The sequence below is a fragment of the Argopecten irradians genome, chromosome 3, assembly GCF_041381155.1.
Source record: "Argopecten irradians isolate NY chromosome 3, Ai_NY, whole genome shotgun sequence".
NCBI classification, from domain to species: Eukaryota; Metazoa; Mollusca; class Bivalvia; order Pectinida; family Pectinidae; genus Argopecten; species Argopecten irradians.
The window spans coordinates 20,582,449-20,601,696 of NC_091136.1; the positions used below are offsets into that span (position 1 = coordinate 20,582,449).

The window sequence follows — 19,248 nt, forward strand, 5'->3', positions numbered from 1 at the left end:
CTGTTATGACAGAGAGGGGAAAATGAAGAGCTCCTACTCGGAAGTACCCATTTTGCAAGGATTTATCGGTCATATTGTCCTTGTAATTTCGTGTGATATTTTATGTCTTAACTTTTCTTGTAATGGTATATCATCAATTAAATAACTGATAAAACCGGTCATTACTTAAGATTGATTTTACACAGTATATGTACATGTAGTAGCTGGCTTTTGTTTGCAATGAGGCCGAAAAATTGTTAAAGAAGAGCTGTTTTCGTTTATTCAGAACAACCGGTTCGACCATTGGTTAAAGTCATTATTTCAAGTATAAATTTTGACGGACCTGCACTTTTTGATACAGGCCTGTTAGGGCTTTGCCTAGGCTCGTCTGAAAACAATGTAAAAGCCCCAGGTCCGTCTTTAATTAATAAACGAACACTTAGGTCCAACCAGTCAAACCGTATAATCGAAAACGGCCCAGATCAACTTATACCATCATACGTGATACCATGAGCACGCTGAATATGACGAACTGGGTGTATCTGCTGTCTGGGGTAATTTGTCCCGCCACAGCTCTGCATTATTCAATATCTGTCAACTGAAACTCCAAAAACTACCAGACCAACTTATACCACCATACATGATACCACGTGCACGCTGAATATGGCGAACTGGTTGTATCTGCTGTCTGGGGTAATTTGTCCCGCCACAGCTCTGCAACATTCAATATCTGTCAACTGAAACTCAAAATACTACCAGACCAACTTATACCACCATACGTGACACCACGCTGAATATGACGAACTGGTTGTATCTGCTGTCTGGGGTAATTTGTCCCGCCACAGCTCTGCAACAATTAATTCAGCACGAATAAACTGGGGATTACTGCCTCCCCTTTTAATGTGTTAAGTGACATTATGTCATATGTGAATATGTTCTTAAGATTGAGGAGAATGACAATTAAATTACGTTTGGCATGGAACCATGCAAGTCAAAATATATAAATGCTACCAGTACTTGTGTAAATAGGCTGTACAGTTTTTAATGCTATGCGCAACCGGAAGTGAAGTGACAGTTGAAACTGTAACCAGTAATTAAATGACCACGATGGATCTTCACAAGCTAGAACTAGCTTACAGCGATCCGACCACAGCGATTCAGCGATTTAAGGTTAAAAAGCTGGGTGTACATAATTAAAGCCTGTACTTTATTTTGCTGAATTTTTCAAATCTACTGTACACTGCCACCTTATAGATATAAACAATCATTATCTAAAATATGATGCAATTTATTGAATTATTTAAAAAATATATATATTTATTTTACATTCAGTCTATATCATACAAAGTGTATATTTCTCCCCAAGGGAAGATAACTCTGTTATAGGCCTATTTGAAATACAGAATATGTGCGCTCCGTTAGATGAGTTAAAAAAAAATAAAAAAAATAAAACATATTCTATTTTACACATTGATCGCAAAACAAATTATATTAGTACAGTACATGTACACATTGCATTGCTTGTTTGATTAATAGAACTTATTGGAAAGTTCTGTGCATGTTAATATTTCTGCTTGGACTTCAAATATTTGACAATTTGTAAAAAAAATGTAAATAAATAAATAAATAAATAACATGCATTGTGCTTTATATATATATATATATATGTTAAAAGCATAACATAATTTCTTTCACCAAATCCACATATTTCATTGAAAAGTGATTAGCATCCACAGAAACGATCTACATAAGTTTCTGGTATCCATTTGAAAAACATACTAAATATCATGGAAACATTTTCCCAGTTTTTGTTCTACACTAAAATCTTTTTAAAGAATCAAGGATAATATTATTATTGAAACTAGGGTAACATTTTTTTTCAATTAATATTCCGGAAAATAGTTTTCCAGTTTTTTTTATTATACTACATCAGTATGCTCCCTCAAATTCATTAAAAGAAAACATATATGCAAGTTGAAGCTTCGATAATTATATAAAAATAAATAAATAATGATATTGCGAAACTAGCAACCGATAATAGTGAAATCATGTCGTAATATCTACAGAAATATTTCGCATTAACCTCACTAGTTGCTAATGGTTGCTCCCGCCGACCTTGACCCTTCATTTGTTGATATGAGCTCCATGGCAAGGTTTCAGAAAATGTAGTCAGCAAGGTTAGACGTGGTTTTCCAGGATCTTTGTGGTATGTATTGATGCTATTTCATATGTACATGATGAAGGACAAACATTTCTCCAATGATACACTAAATTTACAAGCGAATTATCGCAATTAATCTTAATGTTGAACGACTCCTATCTCCGATAGCGATCATGATTCACCGACTTGATTGGAAACAGATGTGAAAGCTTTATTATCATAAGAGTGTTTATACACAGACTGTATGTGTTAGACGTGTGTAACCGGGTCACATTATTATATAGACTAGTACTAATACACATGACAAAGTCTAATGATATCTGTACAATATAGTAGCTTATATATATTGTTTATGAACAATATGAAATTATTCTGGTACCTTATACTATTTTGCATGCACAATGACAATGAATCATACCTGTATGCATGATGCATGGATATTACATTGTAAGTTAGTAAAAGGTAATATAAATTATATTTATCTGTAGACCAAGGTTCAGGCTTGTGGCAGATTTTGTTCATCTGGAGATTTATATAATGTAGTTTATGTATGTACAAATAGAAGGACTGGGGGAGGGGGGAAATACACATTCCTGTTTGGTCATCCTCGATACTCCTGGGTTACTATCACTGACATTATATCCACTCCTGGACTATCTCATAGTAAAACTTGAGGCAGTTCAGGAGAAACTGCTGACCAATCAAAGGCCTATAGATACAGTTGGTAGTATACTAAAGGTTACACATTGTGCATACGGTGTGAACTACGAGTGGACACGGAGTGCACGAGGTTTAGACTACAGGTAGACACGGAGTGCACAAGGTTTAGACTACAGGTAGACACAGAGTGCACAAGATTTAGACTACAGGTAGACACGGAGTGCACTACGTGTGAACACGGTGTCCACTACAGGTGGAAATCGTGTCCAGGTAATATGTCCACTACATCCAGACCACAGACAGACTAGATGGTGTGTTAGGAGATATGAGAAAAGATATGATTTATTCTGCAGTCTATATAGACTTTGACAGATAGAAATATTTATTGCGATCAGAAACATAATATTTATTGCAACTTAAAATTGCCGTTAATTACTGGAAATCATTCGTACTGTGATGTTTCTTTGAATAGATACATATAAAGCAAAATGTATCAATACATATTATCATAACTTTAATTTATAAATAAGGACGTTTATTAGAAGTTATAAAAGCAAATTAACTGCGTAGCAAATTAACTGCGTAGCAAATTAACTGCGTACAGGTTGTTACGGTAAACCACGTACTGGTTTTGTCTCATCAATGGATAGTTTAAGTCCGCATTTTCCAAGTAAAAATTATTTTTCTTAGCTAGTGATATGCAGTTTAAACATTGACTTTTTATCTAATAAATCTTACTTTGGATAGTTAGAATCAAGGACGTAGATGAAATTCTTTTTCGAACACATAAAATGATGAACATTGCGTGGAGTAAGAATTTCAGTGTTGGCAGATCGTCGCCCAAGAGATATTTTGATGAAAAAGGATATATTGATGGGCATAATAAAAGCAAGGACATATAAACATAAATAGATTAAATTCTTCATAAAATGCCATAAAATGCTTAACTATGTATGTATGTAATATAGTTTTCTAAACGGCAAGGTGCGGGAAATAGTTTTAACCCTGTCAAATATATAATACGTATGCATTTGCTTTATGGAACCTGGCGCGTTGCAAAGCATTGGAAATATGAGAAATCGTCCATAGATGTTAAAAGTCGGCATTAGAAATTACATTTTATTGTGTCAACAGATTGAGGAACCTGTGCAAGCAGCAAAAAATTAGTATCGGGCATATATATATATATATACATGTGCCTGCTCGTGAGCATCAACACTGTTCAAAGGACCAATCGCTAAAATGTAGGTCACATGCCTGATAATAAATCCAACAACTTCTACCCATGTAGATTCATAGTTGTTGATTAGATTCTGAATTTGTCACAAGTATTTTAATTCTAGAAACTCTGATAATTTGACAATCCTATTCTGACCTTCTTTTACTAACCGCGTGAATTACGTGATAACAATGTATGATCCATTCATGATGTATATTGTACACTTAAAATATGCCTGCTCGAAAGGTAGACGCCTAGACTAGGACTGGAGTTGCCATGGTCACTTGGACTTCATACTGTTCCATCAACCACAGGGTATGATAATCTAAATTACCTAACATTGTTCAGAGTAGGGCCAGGGGCCTGGGGCCTTCTTTTTGCATCCTTCAATATATTCAGTCAAGTGTATCACAGCTAACAACACCTGTATACATGTAGTACCTTGTCCCAACCCCAGGAGGTCCATTTATAGCATGCTGTACGCAGGTGGCAGCCTCTCTACATACATACATTGTACTCATCACACAAATACGTACAGTTATACAACAATGCTAGTCAATAGGGATATGTATTTTAACTGGTAGTGCATTTTAATTTATTTGATAATGAAGCTTTATATATTGAAATAAAAAATAATCAAAATACCAAATGTATAATTAACTAAAACATTTATTTCAAGATTATTGGAATACCATATTTCATCCAATATCTTTTCATGAATTTATTTATTTTGTACACTGGCTTTTTACATTTATCAGAAACCTGATTATCATTGACTATGTATATAAAATACTGTATTACAATGTTGAATAAGTACCTAATCTAAATTAATTTTGATTATAATATATACATGTATTATTGGTAAGTTCAAGGTTGTGACAGACATGCTTGATTTACGCCAGGGAAACAGTGCACATGTTTACCCAGGCTCTGCAACATGCATGCATGTATCTAATAATAATGGTATTTATGTGTCTTAACAAACTTCCATTGAAACAATTCTAAAATCACAATACAATACAATATTTTATTTATTAGAATGTCACACATTTTTACAACAGGGTAAAAAACAGCCATGATAGCCAGATCTGACTTACGAGACACTTAATAAATATATATATATTTAAAAAGTATCAAATTATCCAGTTAAAAATTTCGTCACGGGTTAAGAGCACAGCTTCACTTATCTAAAATCGTAAAATGGTATCAGTTCTATCGTATATCGGTAAGGAGATACATGATCAGTATTATTATCTAGGTTGGGATTCTTAAAAGCATGTACTAGTAAATATTATTATTAAACAAAATCAAAACATAATCTTCCTCTGTACATGTTATATAATGTGGACGCTAACGTGGATTGTAGGTTCGTATTCTGCATAAGAAATTGTAATTTAAGAGAAGAATCAAGGTTTATGAAGTTTGGTAAATAAAAAGATGCTTTGTTGTATAGAGAAAGTTTCAAATCTGAATAAAAGTCACAATCTATCAGAAAATGAGTCTCATCTTCTATAGAGCCTGAATTGCACAAAGTACATTTTCTCTCCTGTAAAGGTATAACAGGATGAGAATACCGTCCCATCTCTACTTTAAGTTTCAAGTTCCCACAACGAAATTTGGCTAAGGTTTGTCGATGTTTATAGTTCATTATTAACGTCACATATGGTTCCGGAGCAAGATTATTTTTATACGTTCGGTTGAGGTCCTAAGTTTATTATCACATGTACAATGATACTGCCCCCATTCTCATAAAGCCGTGCAAACACAGAAGGCAACGATTCTGCCCTCTGGCCATCTATCGATGGTCACCTTGAGGTACCTGTATAGCTGGATTATACTGTGGCTTACCTGTACGTTTGACAAGTTATAATTATTGGACCATGACGCAATATACGGTCAAGATAACTTGCGGGGTTGGGATCATAAACATATTGTGTTTACCGGTAATTAAGAATAAAAAGTACTTGTAGGTAGACTAGCCAACAATAAGTGTTGTTTGAAGACGATTTAATTCAAATTTCTGCATGATCTTTTAAAGACGTTCAGTTTTTAATAAAGGATATGTAACTGAGCTATTTTTACGTACAATACTTTTAGAACTTAAAATAGCAAAGAAACGTATTATAAAAGTGTATGTATTTTAATGCAAGACGATCTACAAGGGTGTCGCTAGACGACGGATTGATAGGCACCAAATCTTTTTATTTAAAAGTTATGTATTACCAAGTATATGATCGTATTACTGATAGCTTATTATAAAAGAAAAAGTGTTTCAAAAGCACAATAGGACTGGTTTTTGCTGCAATTCAAAGTTGTTTTTGACTTGTGAAAATGCTTGTATTTACTATTTCATGTAAATGATATATATATATTTAATGCAATCTACCCATAAAACATTGACTTTTGAAAACGTAATAAAGACTATTTAAGATATGAAATTGAAACTACTGATATAAAATTAAATAGATATATACTTAAACTTTTGCAGTGAGAAGGTTTTATTCATGTATACTAAAAAAAATTGTGTTATATAGTTATACATACTGTATATTAAATTGTAGATGTTGTAATTTAAAAAAAAAAATGAAGAACGTATTCTTCCCCAATCCCTAACTGTAACCAAGGATTTATAAGTATATTCATATATGTCCTTGCTGTAACACATCACCATAATTCTTGTCTGTCTAGGTCTGAAAGTACCTGGACACGATGTCCACCTGTAGTGGACACCGTGTTCACACGTAGTGCACTCCGTGTCTACCTGTAGTCTAAATCTTGTGCACTCCATGTCTACCTGTAGTCTAAATCTTGTGCACTCCGTGTCTACCTGTAGTCTAAACGTAGTGCACTCCGTGTCTACCTGTAGTCTAAATCTTGTGCACTCCGTGTCTACCTGTAGTCTAAATCTTGTGCACTCCGTGTCTACCTGTAGTCTAAATCTTGTGCACTCCGTGTCTACCTGTAGTCTAAACGTAGTGCACTCCGTGTCTACCTGTAGTCTAAACGTAGTGCACTCCGTGTCTACCTGTAGTCTAAATCTTGTGCACTCCGTGTCTACCTGTAGTCTAAATCTTGTGCACTCCGTGTCTACCTGTAGTCTAAACGTAGTGCACTCCGTGTCTACCTGTAGTCTAAACGTAGTGCACTCCGTGTGCACAAGGGTGTAACCTTTAGTCTACTACCAACTGTACTTCCTTTGAAGATTAAGAAGTTAACAAGTTAACTGTTATGCAAAGAATCAAATTACCTATGTCTCATGAACTGCCTTCAGTTTTACTATGAGATAGTCCAGGGGTGGATATAATGTCAGTGATAGTAACCCAGGAGTATCGAGGATGACCAAACCGAAATGTGTATTTCCCCCCTCCTCCTGTCCTTCAGTTTTACTATAAGATAGTCTAGATAATTTATATCTTAATTTGATTAATTTGTATGTCCCAAGACACCAAACTTAGATATTTTGACAGGGTGTTTATTAGACTGCCCTATTTTGTGTGGCAGATACCAACAGATTCTATTAAGTTATTAACAGTCTATTTTTGTTTCAGATCACTGAGTCACAACTGGATCAGTTATCATGACTAAGAACCTGTTTACCGTTCTTGGTTTGAAACCAGGGGCGACAGAGGATGAAATAAAGAAATCCTACCGAAACCTCGCCCGGAAATACCATCCAGATAAAAACAAAGAACCTGGTGCTGAAGAAAAGTTCAAAGAAATCTCCGCAGCTTATGATCATTTGAAAAGTGCTGATCGAAGGGAGATACATGAAAGGGAAGTAAACAAACCAAAGGAAGAGCCGAAAAAAACTTTCACTAAAACTAAACCATCTGCTAACTACAGCACAAGTTTTACATCTGCATCAGATGGTACACAGGACGGAAAGGCGTATAGTGGTGCTTATTCTAAAACTCCTGGAGGTTATACCTATACATCACCCGACGAGGAGTTTAATTTCACATACTTCTCTTCTAAAAAAGGGTCAAGAAATGCAAACAATAAAAGTAAAAAGAAAAAGCCTAAAACTAAACCACAGAAACCATGGAGTCAGAATTGGGACTTTCCGGACGATGCTTTTCCAGGTGATTTCGAGGCTAACATTCCTGGATTTGGTTCCAATTCTGGAATGTTCAGCTATGCATTTAAGTCCTTCGTTGATGACCTTGATGCTCACTTCTCAATGTTTTTCAATAACGCTAACAGTCCGTTTGAATTTTCATCATTTCATGGAGGAATGCAGGAATTTGATGATTTTTTTGCAGGTAAGTTTTTGACCTACAGATGTTATTCTATTTACAAAGCATCGGACTCACTACACAGGAACTTAATTTTTTTTAGTTACATTTACACTTTTACAGCATGAATCGCTCTTGGTCGCTTACTATAGTGGTACTGATATGGTTTTTGTTTATCATTGTATACATATGCTTGTTATATGTACAAAAAAGTAAGTTTAAAAGAAACATGCTTACAACGAATTAATGTGTGTGTAACAAATTATGTTTATAACAATTTTGTTAGTCCTCAGAGGTTCCTTATAAACATGACTGTACCATGTTCTTTGTATTATAAGAAAAAATAGAATAAATAAAACAGAATGTCCAAATTAAAGATTAATTCGTGATCTAATGATGGTCCATCTTCGAACATCCAGGGGTTACTATCGCTAATGCAATATCCACAACTGAACTATCACACAGTGAAACTGGAGGTAATTCAGGAGAGAAAAAACTGACCAATCACAGCCTCACAGGCCTGCAGATCTAAAGAGGTCCTTGGAAGATTACAGAGAGTGATGCCCAACTTCAAAGCAACACAGTCAACCACTGTGTACCATTAATACAATTACTTTGGTATACATCAAAGGATCAAATTACCTTTGGCTTTTGTTACCTCCAGTTTTACTATGAGATAGACCAGGGATGGATATGATGTCAATGATAGTAAACCCTAGATTCCTAGAGTATTGAAGATGATAATGGTCATAGTCTAAACTAAGGGCAAAATGCTATTACATGTAGAATGTTCAACTCCCTGTACTATTGGATATATTTGGTGAGATTAGAACATGATGACAGCCATAAAACTTTACAGAAGCGTTACAAGCAACTTGTAATTATAATTACATGTACTTCATTTCAAATCTGAAAATTCAAAATGATACCTTTAGTAGAACTATTAAGTAAATAAATCTATTACGATGAAAAAGAAACTACCAGTGCTGTTAGGCTTGAATCAGAAGAAAACCCTGCTTCTAAGTGTCATATTAGGTCATTGGAGATAATCTGTTTTTGTACATTAAACAAATCAAAAGTGAGATTTATTTAAAGATGCTCCACCGTCGATAAAGCATAAATGATATTCATCAGTTGAACAATAATTGGTGTTTGATCATGTATATATATGTCTAATTAACACATAAAATAATTTATTTTGCCTTTGGTGCATGCGCAATCAGTACTTCCTTCCATATAGGATATAGTGACACGGAATTTTTTTCGGAATGCAATTAATTATTTTTCATATTTATAACTTGAAGTAAAATTAGAAGCTCAAACTTTTCAATGGTGGTAATGGTGTAAAGCAAGTAACTTTTGTAACTGAAGAAAAATACTAAATCGTCTGCTCCTGTTTTTGATTGTGAAAAATTACCATTTGTCAGCGGTGGAGCATCTTTAAATTTATAAAATAACGTTTGAGCTATCAGTTAGCATGAAATGACTTGCTACATATGTATTGTAGTATGTGGCCAGATTATAGCTCAAGTAATATATGCCACAGTGCTTTTTATAAAACATTCATAGGTATTTACTTTAGCTTTAGAAATTTTATTATTGCATGAAATACATTTCATTTGGAATGAATCGTGTGTGAATGATTTGTCCCTGGTCTATTGTGTATAGTAGTTTGAGCAAGTGATCTCTAATCAGCAAGATGAATTTCTGACAATTCATTTTTCAGATTTACCTCCTCTTGTTTGTACATATTGATTATTTATGCATGGAATGATGTATTGCAGGGGATTCATTATCAGGCGGTACCCGGTACTTTTTGCCCGTTGAACCTGGCTGTGGTACCACTTGAATTGGGCTACATTAAATAGCATACAGGTAGTATAGAAAAGAACCCCCTGAAATTGCTATTGTACAGCCTCTCCTGAAAGATAATGAAACCCTTGTGTATTGGTAACAAAGGGAGATAAATTTGTACATGGAAAAGTTTGAATCATAAGCAAGAGCCATAAAATAAATAAAAGCTTTTTAATTTTTTTTCAATTAAATATTTAGGGAAAGGAAAAAAACTCCCGAAAAAATCTCCCAGTGTTAATAAGGAAAAGAAAGAGAAGCGACACACTGCACCTGAGCATGGTTATAGTGGAGGATTAAATAAGGAATACATGTTTTCTCCGCGACAGGGACAAACAAAAAACACAGAAGCATTGTCTGATGAGGATGATGAGCCTGGGTTCCGATTCAGCTCAGACTCTGAAGGTTTGTGTCTGTATTAAAAGTTTTATGGATATCATTGATTACTACAAATATATGTAATTAACCTGATTCTAAAACTTAAAAGATAAACTTTACAGATGTAAAACGAAAAGATTAAGTGAATAAAGGATGAATGATTTTGTGTATAAAATATTGATTTCCTTTCATCAAAAATAGTTCAAACTATGCATCAATACCTCATATAGAGCTGGCAAAAAGTGCCAAAATGTGATTTTTTAATTTGAGGATTTTGTCCCCCAGGGGACAGTTAGCTATTCATGCAAGGACATAAATAGATTTGCTAGGCAATGCTGATATCTTATAATTGGAACAGTGAAGTTATTTAGTTCTGATATATGTTAAAAGTTTTACTTTAAGCAGGTTTATTGCTTCTCATGTTTAATCTCTGCATTTTCACCTGAAAATATTGGTTTGACTTTCATGTGATTTCATTATCCCCACAAACATGGAGGATATTTGATGACTTAGGCTATATCCATCCATCCGTGATGTTTTTCTGGGCTATAACTCCAAAACAGTTTATCTTGGTTCCATGAAGCATTCTACATGTACAACTATATATCAGGCTAGTGCCCTATTTGTGCCTTTTGCTATTTGATACCTTTCAGTTTTGATACTTTTTCTGTTACATATATAGAAAAAAATTAAACCAAGTTACTGTTTACTTTCGTTTCTATAACTTCAAAATTGTTTAACATAGCTGCTTGGAACTTTCGGTGTACATATACATTGTATATCTAAAGCTTGTACATTTGTATTTTGAAAAATTAAAAAGTGAAGTGAAGGAAATTGTTGATTGAATTACCATACATTGTATGTTGATAAATGCATGGAGTAATGTGCATGTGAGAATGGTGTATCTTGTGCCAAGTTATTTTATCATAACCATTCATAGTTATCTGCCCCTTTAAAAATGTATTGTGCATGCATAGGTAATACAGGTTCATTCAAGATGTTAGTACATGTACAGTATATAAGCATTAGGGTAGAACTTGTTTCTATTGACTTCTATAACAATCCTGTAATTTTAGGATGCCTTTTATACTATCATGGTAAATATATTAACATAAAGCAACAAGGGCAAGATCTAAAATCAATAGAAAAGCTTTACACCAACCTCATAGTAGCATGCTGTTAAAATTAATGGGTCCTCAGGACCACTATCAACCAAACCTGTGTATAGATAATGATATGGCAATGTCACAAACTTTATATTTAGTTGTAGTCCCAAATAAAGGAGATATAATTATTAGGATCTGTCCATATTCATCTTCTTTTCTGGATGTTATCTCAATCCTCCATCTTTTTGCTGAAGCATATTTTATACAAAACACATGTACAGGTTACTGAGATTTGTGTAAGAACCATTTTAATCTTTTGACTTATATCAATGTCAAAGCTTATCTAGGATCTGTCTGTAACATCAACATTCTTTACTGGTTTACCAAGGGAGGTTTTGAAAATACAATTTCTATATTAAAAAAATACACTCTTGTGACCTACAACCTACTTATTGACCTACATCAAATGAAAATTAAGCTTGCCTTGTGTCTTTTTATAGAATTACTTGTAACTGAAACTTTATATTCATGTCACATATATTCACTCTGGGAAGGTACAAAAATCAGTCAGTGTGACCTATATTTAACATAAAAATATTGGTCAGTGTGACCTATATTTAAGATATAAAAGTCAGTTAGTGTGACCTATATTTAAGATATAAAAGTTGGTCAGTATGACCTATATTTTGGGCTTGTGTCAGTTTACACGCTGAGTCCTGTCTGCTCACATTAGTTGGATAGAATACGTTTCCTTATAAAATAGGACACTGATCTTAATATTGAATTTTGACCTAAACTAACTGTATTCAATTGATTATCTCATAGACTGTAATCAATCACATGGAGAAGCAATACCACAAAGTGTTTATTGTTGCTTAAAGATTACATTGACTTTGTGATGTTGATGATTACACTGTTCTTTATCCTTTGGAATTGAATTTGTAGATGATGGATATCCAGACCCCAGATTTAAGTGCTCATTTTGTGGGAAAAGGCTGACACTGGAAGCATTAGTAAGTAGAGATATAAACAGTAAATGGGGACATTTTGTGTTGGAGAATTACCTCTTGTTGATGTTGGCTGTAGGAAACGCTCTGTATGCCACTTATATATATACAGTCAAACCTCGATGATTCGAACCTTGATGAATCAAATTTCTCGCTGTATCGAAGTTTTTGTCTGGTCTCGAATTTCTTCACTATATAACATTACTAACTAACCCATGTATGAATCAAAGTTTTATGAATCGAAGTTCTCGATGTATCGAACTTTTTTCATGGACCATTTGTTATAGAATCATAGGTAACTGACACTCGTTGATTCAAATAAAAATTTACCTGTACAGATCAGGTGTTCGCCGATACCCCGTGGCATGCTGTCACACCTAGCTGTCTCGCGACGGCCCTTTGCCGGACAATAGGGATTATGACAGCTTGTGTTGCTAGCTTGATATCATCAAGATAATTAATATCACTAATCAGACCGATACCCGGTGCTTTGTTTTTACAAGCTGCGTTATTAAATCATTAGTACGGCAAAGATACGGTTAGTTGTTTTTGATATTCGCCGCCGCCATTGGTAGCGGTTTGTACGGAACGGTAAATAGCGAGGCACATTATAAGTAAATCATACTCAAAACTGTTACATTGCACAACTTTGGCATAAAGACTGGAGCAAATCAATCATTCTAAATCGAAGTATTTTGTAGGTGTTGTAGCGCTTTCGGTTCCTCCTTTTTAGTTTGGTTTTTGCGTATTTTCGTTTTTATATTCATTCCGTAATATTAACCATCGCTTAGATAGTCACCAAACGAACACTTGTACATGGGTTAGGCCTAGTACAAGTAAGTCTTGTTTCTAATATTTGTAGATGTATTGCTAACGATAGCAATCATAAAACATATAGGGTTGGAGATAGAGTAAGGTATATATGCTGTGGCCAAATCTATACCAACAACAGGTTTTTCCAAATTGAAAATGTTTTTTGCACTTAAAATCTGTCACATATATCTTACACTATTCACCTTTTGATCTGTTAAGTAATAAATGGATGGTTTTAAATCCATTGAAAAGTGAAACTACACCTTTCATTTTGTAAAACATTCAGAAAGAATGTCTATGCCTAGAAGCTATTATAATTGTAGATGATTATTTGTAAGTACTCAAAGAACACCACTGTAAAATGAATAGAAAAATTTAATGTTTGATATCCTTGTACACAACATAAGGATTGGATGTTTACTTTATGTTAAACATGATCTTTGAAATATTTGTAATATTGTTAGGTACTATATTGAGTATAATGGTACTTTGCCTCCAGAACACACACGAACCAGCTTGTGAAAGAAGACAAAGACATGCAGAGTTTGATGATCCATTCAGGGGACATAATCCAAAACCTAAAGGAGAAAATTGGCGCGACACACATGAAGATTTGTTGAAAAATATTCGGCGTGCCAAACGAGCTGCAAAAATGACGAGAGATGACAGTGATCTTGGTATGTCACAGCTCAACTAAAACTCTCTTCAATTATTATTGTGTGTGTAATTATGAGGGAAAAGGTCTTGGATATGACAGAATTTAATAATTTCATTTGTAAGGGAATCAAATCTGTTTCAGGATATTGGTGGGTGAAATGATTTGTACAATTATGGACATGGTGTTTGGTGGTTTTGGTACATCCATATGCAGATACTTGTACGAAGGTTCTGATTTATGTCTGTACATTAAATGTTCGTACTTCTATACATTAACAGGGCCTGTGGTGTGTCAGTACTGTAACAGAACCTTCAGTAAGGCAGCAGCAGACCATCATATCCCATTTTGTGAGAAGTGGACGAAGGATCATGGGACGCCCCTGAACCCCCAGAGTAGATCAACTGGTGGGACTGGCAGTAAATATGAGCGTGCCAAGGAGGTGGGTAGAATATGTATACCCAAAGTCAAACGATGTTGGTTTTGTTAAAGCTGAGTTGGTTATGGTTACATTATTAAGATAAACAACTGATTTTCACTGTTAAGTTCCCCACAGCTGCCTTATGAACTTGATATTAGATAACCTTACAACCACCCACCCCTTGATCCAGACATTAACATTTGAGCTACCAAAACGACTTGGATATGATTCACAATGGATTAGTCCCATGTTCAAGTGATTGTGACATCATATTTTGGGGTGCTTTTTGTGACATCACAATCACCTGAAGGTGGGACTAACTGATTGTAAATCACACTGAACCTATCTTGTTTTGTTATCTGGAAACCCCTGTATTGTGGTAGATCATTAGACACTTTATGCTTGGCTGTGATTAGTACAATTACATTGAGAGTGATACAGATGTCTGATATTTTCAGTACTCACGATCAGTCCCAAAACCAAAGCCAAGAACAGAACAGCCCTCTCCACACTCGGACTGGAGCAAAACAAGTTTTCCAGATGTAAATGGAGGACAGCGAAGGGAGACAATGGGTAAGAGAGAGTCATTAACTTATGGCATCTAAAACTGTAAAAACATTAACCTACATTGATGATGATGATGATGATGATGATGATGATGGATGGCCACCCAAAAATAGTTTACAATTAAAGGTGGGTTTTGCCCAATGAAATATAATGACTACGAAATTGAAATTTATCCTGTACATAGATATAATCTTCAGATCATTTGTTAATGCATACAGTGAACGATATGGGTGGTCAGTTGACTAGCTTGACCAGGAAAATACTCCTCTAAAAATAGAGGGAAGTCGAGCTTTACATAGAATATGACGTATTTTTTTCCAAAACGAGGCCGCATCAACAAACGGAAGCGTGCAACAAAAAGTGAGATAGCAGTGACAGTCTTGCCACAGCATGTTCAGTAAAAAATAACAACAACAAATCGAGGGACTGTTTATACATATCATATCATCTAAAACACTTCATGTTACTTACATACGCTCGCTAGCTTAGTACATCAAATATATATCTAATAAGTCTGTTGCTGTATATGTGCAGGCATATGTGTTGAAATTTAACTCACCACGTGCAACAGAATCCGGGCTAATTCCGCTATTACTACATGCCATCTCTGAATTTCATTTCCTATATAGATATCATAAGGTGCTACCGATTCCATTCCAATTTCCTCGTCTTTGTTGCCGATTCAGATACATTTTTTTCTTACATGCTTTCGTTCAGCCATTTTGTTAACTTTTAGTGCGTAACAATGCGCATGCGCGAAACTTCGACAACACAATCTATCTCAGCTTCATTTGCATACTATTCTGTCTGGCTGACAATCGTAATAAACCAAGGATTTCCTTCAATTTTGTATCAAAGACACATTTATTCAATCTCATACACATACAGAAATTAAATTGAGGTGTATTTTTTTACGTTTTTTCATATTTTCTGTCGTTTGTCGGATTTTACAAAAAAATATTTATTTGGTTAGGCGAAACCTACCTTTAAGGGATAGAGTGGGGAGGGGGGGGCATAAAAAATTTCCAAAATATAAATACCAGTAAACCTGTCAAAACCGACTCTTGTCTAATCTGTGGATTCTTGTCTATCCTAGCCTAATTGTATGGTATTTATTTTTTTTATTAAATCTTGGAGTCCACAGACTTGACTATATCAGCCAAATATGATGGTCCTGATGATACTCAGTTTCTGTAGATGTCTTCAGTCCATAGTCACTGCTGTAGGTCAATGTACCATATTGGACCCAATAAGCATCCAGGGCGCTTACAATTTGATACATATTAGAGGGCAGGGTGGTGTGGGGAGGCACTGAATAGAACCAAATTTGGACTAGCCTTTCATAAAATTATAGCACAAAGTAAGTCATAAAACAATTTGTAAAAATAAATCAGTTACAAAACTTACAGTTTTCGTATTTCTATTTTGCATTTAATTTGAGTTAACTAAAAATGAGGCCACATAAAGAAGGAAGGGACGCATATAGGGATGGGTGCGCTGATTGGGTCAAATACCGAAACTTTCTATATAAAACAAATGACAAAATCTCAAAAATGAAAAATATTTTAAATATAAAGTATTTCTTTCTGTTTTGTAGATGAACCCTATGTTTTCAGTGGTGCAGGACTGAGTTCTCCGCGCGCCACCAAACCAGCCGCCCGCCCCAGATCTAAGACTCCCAAGTTTAATGTCACATCTCCAAGAGAGGAGTAAGTACACAGTAAAACGTTTACAGGCTAATGATTAAATACATATGTCAGCAAATCTCCGTTTCTTACTGATTGTACCAAAAGTCTCAACAGAAATCAGCCGCTTAAGTTAAATGACAAAGCGAGTGGTTAGTTACTTGTTTATCACCTAAGTGACACTAGTCGGTGAGACAAAGCCTAAGCCTCACTGACTAAAGTCATTGCTCTGTTGACATCGTTGAGCGGTATTGTTGTAAGGTGTTATAGGAATGTTATAAATGCTTTGTAATGTTTAAGATTGTACTTCACAATTACACAGCAATGTATGTTATACTTGGTAAGTTTGTTATTGTATCCTAATTCTTCTGTTCTTTCAAATTGATAACGATGAAAAGTTATTTTGAATTGTTTCTATTGCAGTGTAAAATTTCCACAACCTAAAGGACCTACAACTTATACTCGATTGCACATGGAACGCAAGCCCGGAGCAAATGTTCGGTTTACAGTGTGATGAGCCTCACACTCTGTGTACTGGCCAGTTGTGTGGACAAGTTCTGATGTGATACATCCTCGACTTGTTAGTGTAAGGGGACACAGTATAAGAAGGAAAACAAATACTCCTGCTTATATGGAAACAAACTTGTGGAGGATTTCTCTGATCTACATAAGAAGGGAATTTTTAGGACCCCATCCCCACAAAACTGCTTGTTATTTAGATCTTTCATAGTGTAATGCTAATGTAATATCCCCAAGCTACATACTTAATCTACCAACACAGAATCGAACTCCTAGAAAATTATTCCATATTTACAGCAATATGCTTACCTCAAACGAACCATGGTAACGTTGATGTTACTTCCACTGCCCACCAACACACTGCAGATTTCAGAAGACGATTACATTTATTGCGTTGAACTTTTATACCTTAAAAGTGTCAAAATCTTTGTTAGCAGCAGTGTTCTTTTGGAATATTTTAGCAAACAAATTCTCACTCGTCGAAATTGAGTTTCATATTCAGTGCCATGTTGCTTTTAGGTTTTTATTGAGTTTTGCTGCAAAACATTTACCAATTTGAAGCTGTAAACTGTTGGGGGATGTTAAGTGTTAATAAGAAAAATAGGCTAGTGCTTTTAGACTTGTACATTGAATAGACTAGTGAAATGATAATATAGTCACAATAGTCTGAGGTACATTGTGGTAGGTCACTCACAATAGTCTGAGGTACATTGTGGTAGGTCACTCACAATAGTCTGAGGTACATTGTGGTAGGTCACTCACAATAGTCTGAGGTACATTGTGGTAGGTCACTCACAATAGTCTGAGGTACATTGTGGTAGGTCACTCACAATAGTCCGAGGTACATTGTGGTAGGTCACTCACAATAGTCTGAGGTACATTGTGGTAGGTCACTCACAATAGTCTGAGGTACATTGTGGTAGGTCACTCACAATAGTCTGAGGTACATTGTGGTAGGTCACTCACAATAGTCTGAGGTACATTGTGGTAGGTCACTCACACAATAGTCTGAGGTACATTGTGGTAGGTCACTCACAATACTCTGAGGTACATTGTGGTAGGTCACTCACAATAGTCTGAGGTACATTGTGGTATGTCACTCACAATAGGATTTCTATATTTGATTATTGGCCATTGACAAGGCCAAAGCAGGGCCTGAGAGCAAACAAGACTATATTGATATTTGTGAAAAGATAAAATGATTCAGAAAATAGCGAATGCAAATTGGTTTTTAAAAAAATCATGAAATAATCAATATAATACCATAAATCCACAAAAGTTGTGGAGTCAAAGTCAAATTTTATAAAAAACTTCCTTAAATGTTTGATGAAGATTCTTGTGTTTTCAAACCGACCTCTTGGTGCAAAGCTTGAATTTTATTTATTTGCTTTATTTATATATTTATTGTGTCGCTTGCTTCCGCGGGGAAGCGGAAGCTGATTTATATATATTTCATTATCCGTCTCCGTCCCATTTTAGTTTAAACACTGTGATCATGAGTTGATGTTCATGTATTTTTATTCACTAATTCACCTTGAAAACCCCATGAGCTTTTTCAATTAAGAACATTAATTATTCAGATGCGAGTTCAGAGGTGAATGAGTGAAGTACAATTCATGCAATACTGTATATTACATGTTTTGCCATATAAAGCATTACAAGCTAATGTGATAGACTTGTACGGATTATCTCCCTTTAGGGGATCAAAGTCCTGTAGAAATAGGTACATGTAAGTGAAGGTAACATACTACCTTAACGGGTATAATTGTATTACTTTACTGCTATTTACAGTATATCGTATCTATTTCAAACTTTAGCCAGATCATCTATCAAATCCGTGTTTATCTGATATTATTATTTATAAAACTTACCTAAATAAAGTTTATTGTTACCATTCTGATGTGATTTCCTAAGTTTATTATTACACCATTCTGATGCGGTCTGTAAATGGTCCAGCATTCCTCTGTCATCAGCCCTCTTAAAACTGTTCTT

The 19,248-nt window shown here is 34.9% G+C and overlaps 1 protein-coding gene across 2 annotated transcripts; it reads left to right on the forward strand.

Annotated features, from left to right (window-relative positions):
• The first annotated feature begins 2,060 nt into the window (after positions 1-2,060).
• On the forward strand, positions 2,061-19,156 carry LOC138317802 (uncharacterized). Of its 2 annotated transcripts, XM_069259701.1 has the most exons (9): positions 2,061-2,185; positions 7,568-8,281; positions 10,307-10,510; positions 12,535-12,602; positions 13,909-14,086; positions 14,346-14,506; positions 14,944-15,058; positions 16,650-16,761; positions 17,161-19,156. In XM_069259701.1, the coding sequence occupies exons 2-9, from the start codon at positions 7,597-7,599 to the stop codon at positions 17,249-17,251; spliced, it is 1,614 nt and encodes a 537-aa protein (XP_069115802.1). In that variant the 5' UTR covers positions 2,061-2,185; positions 7,568-7,596; the 3' UTR covers positions 17,252-19,156. The 2 variants fall into 2 exon arrangements, with proteins under 2 accessions (XP_069115802.1, XP_069115803.1); XM_069259702.1 differs by lacking the exon at positions 10,307-10,510.
• Positions 19,157-19,248: the final 92 nt, after the last annotated feature.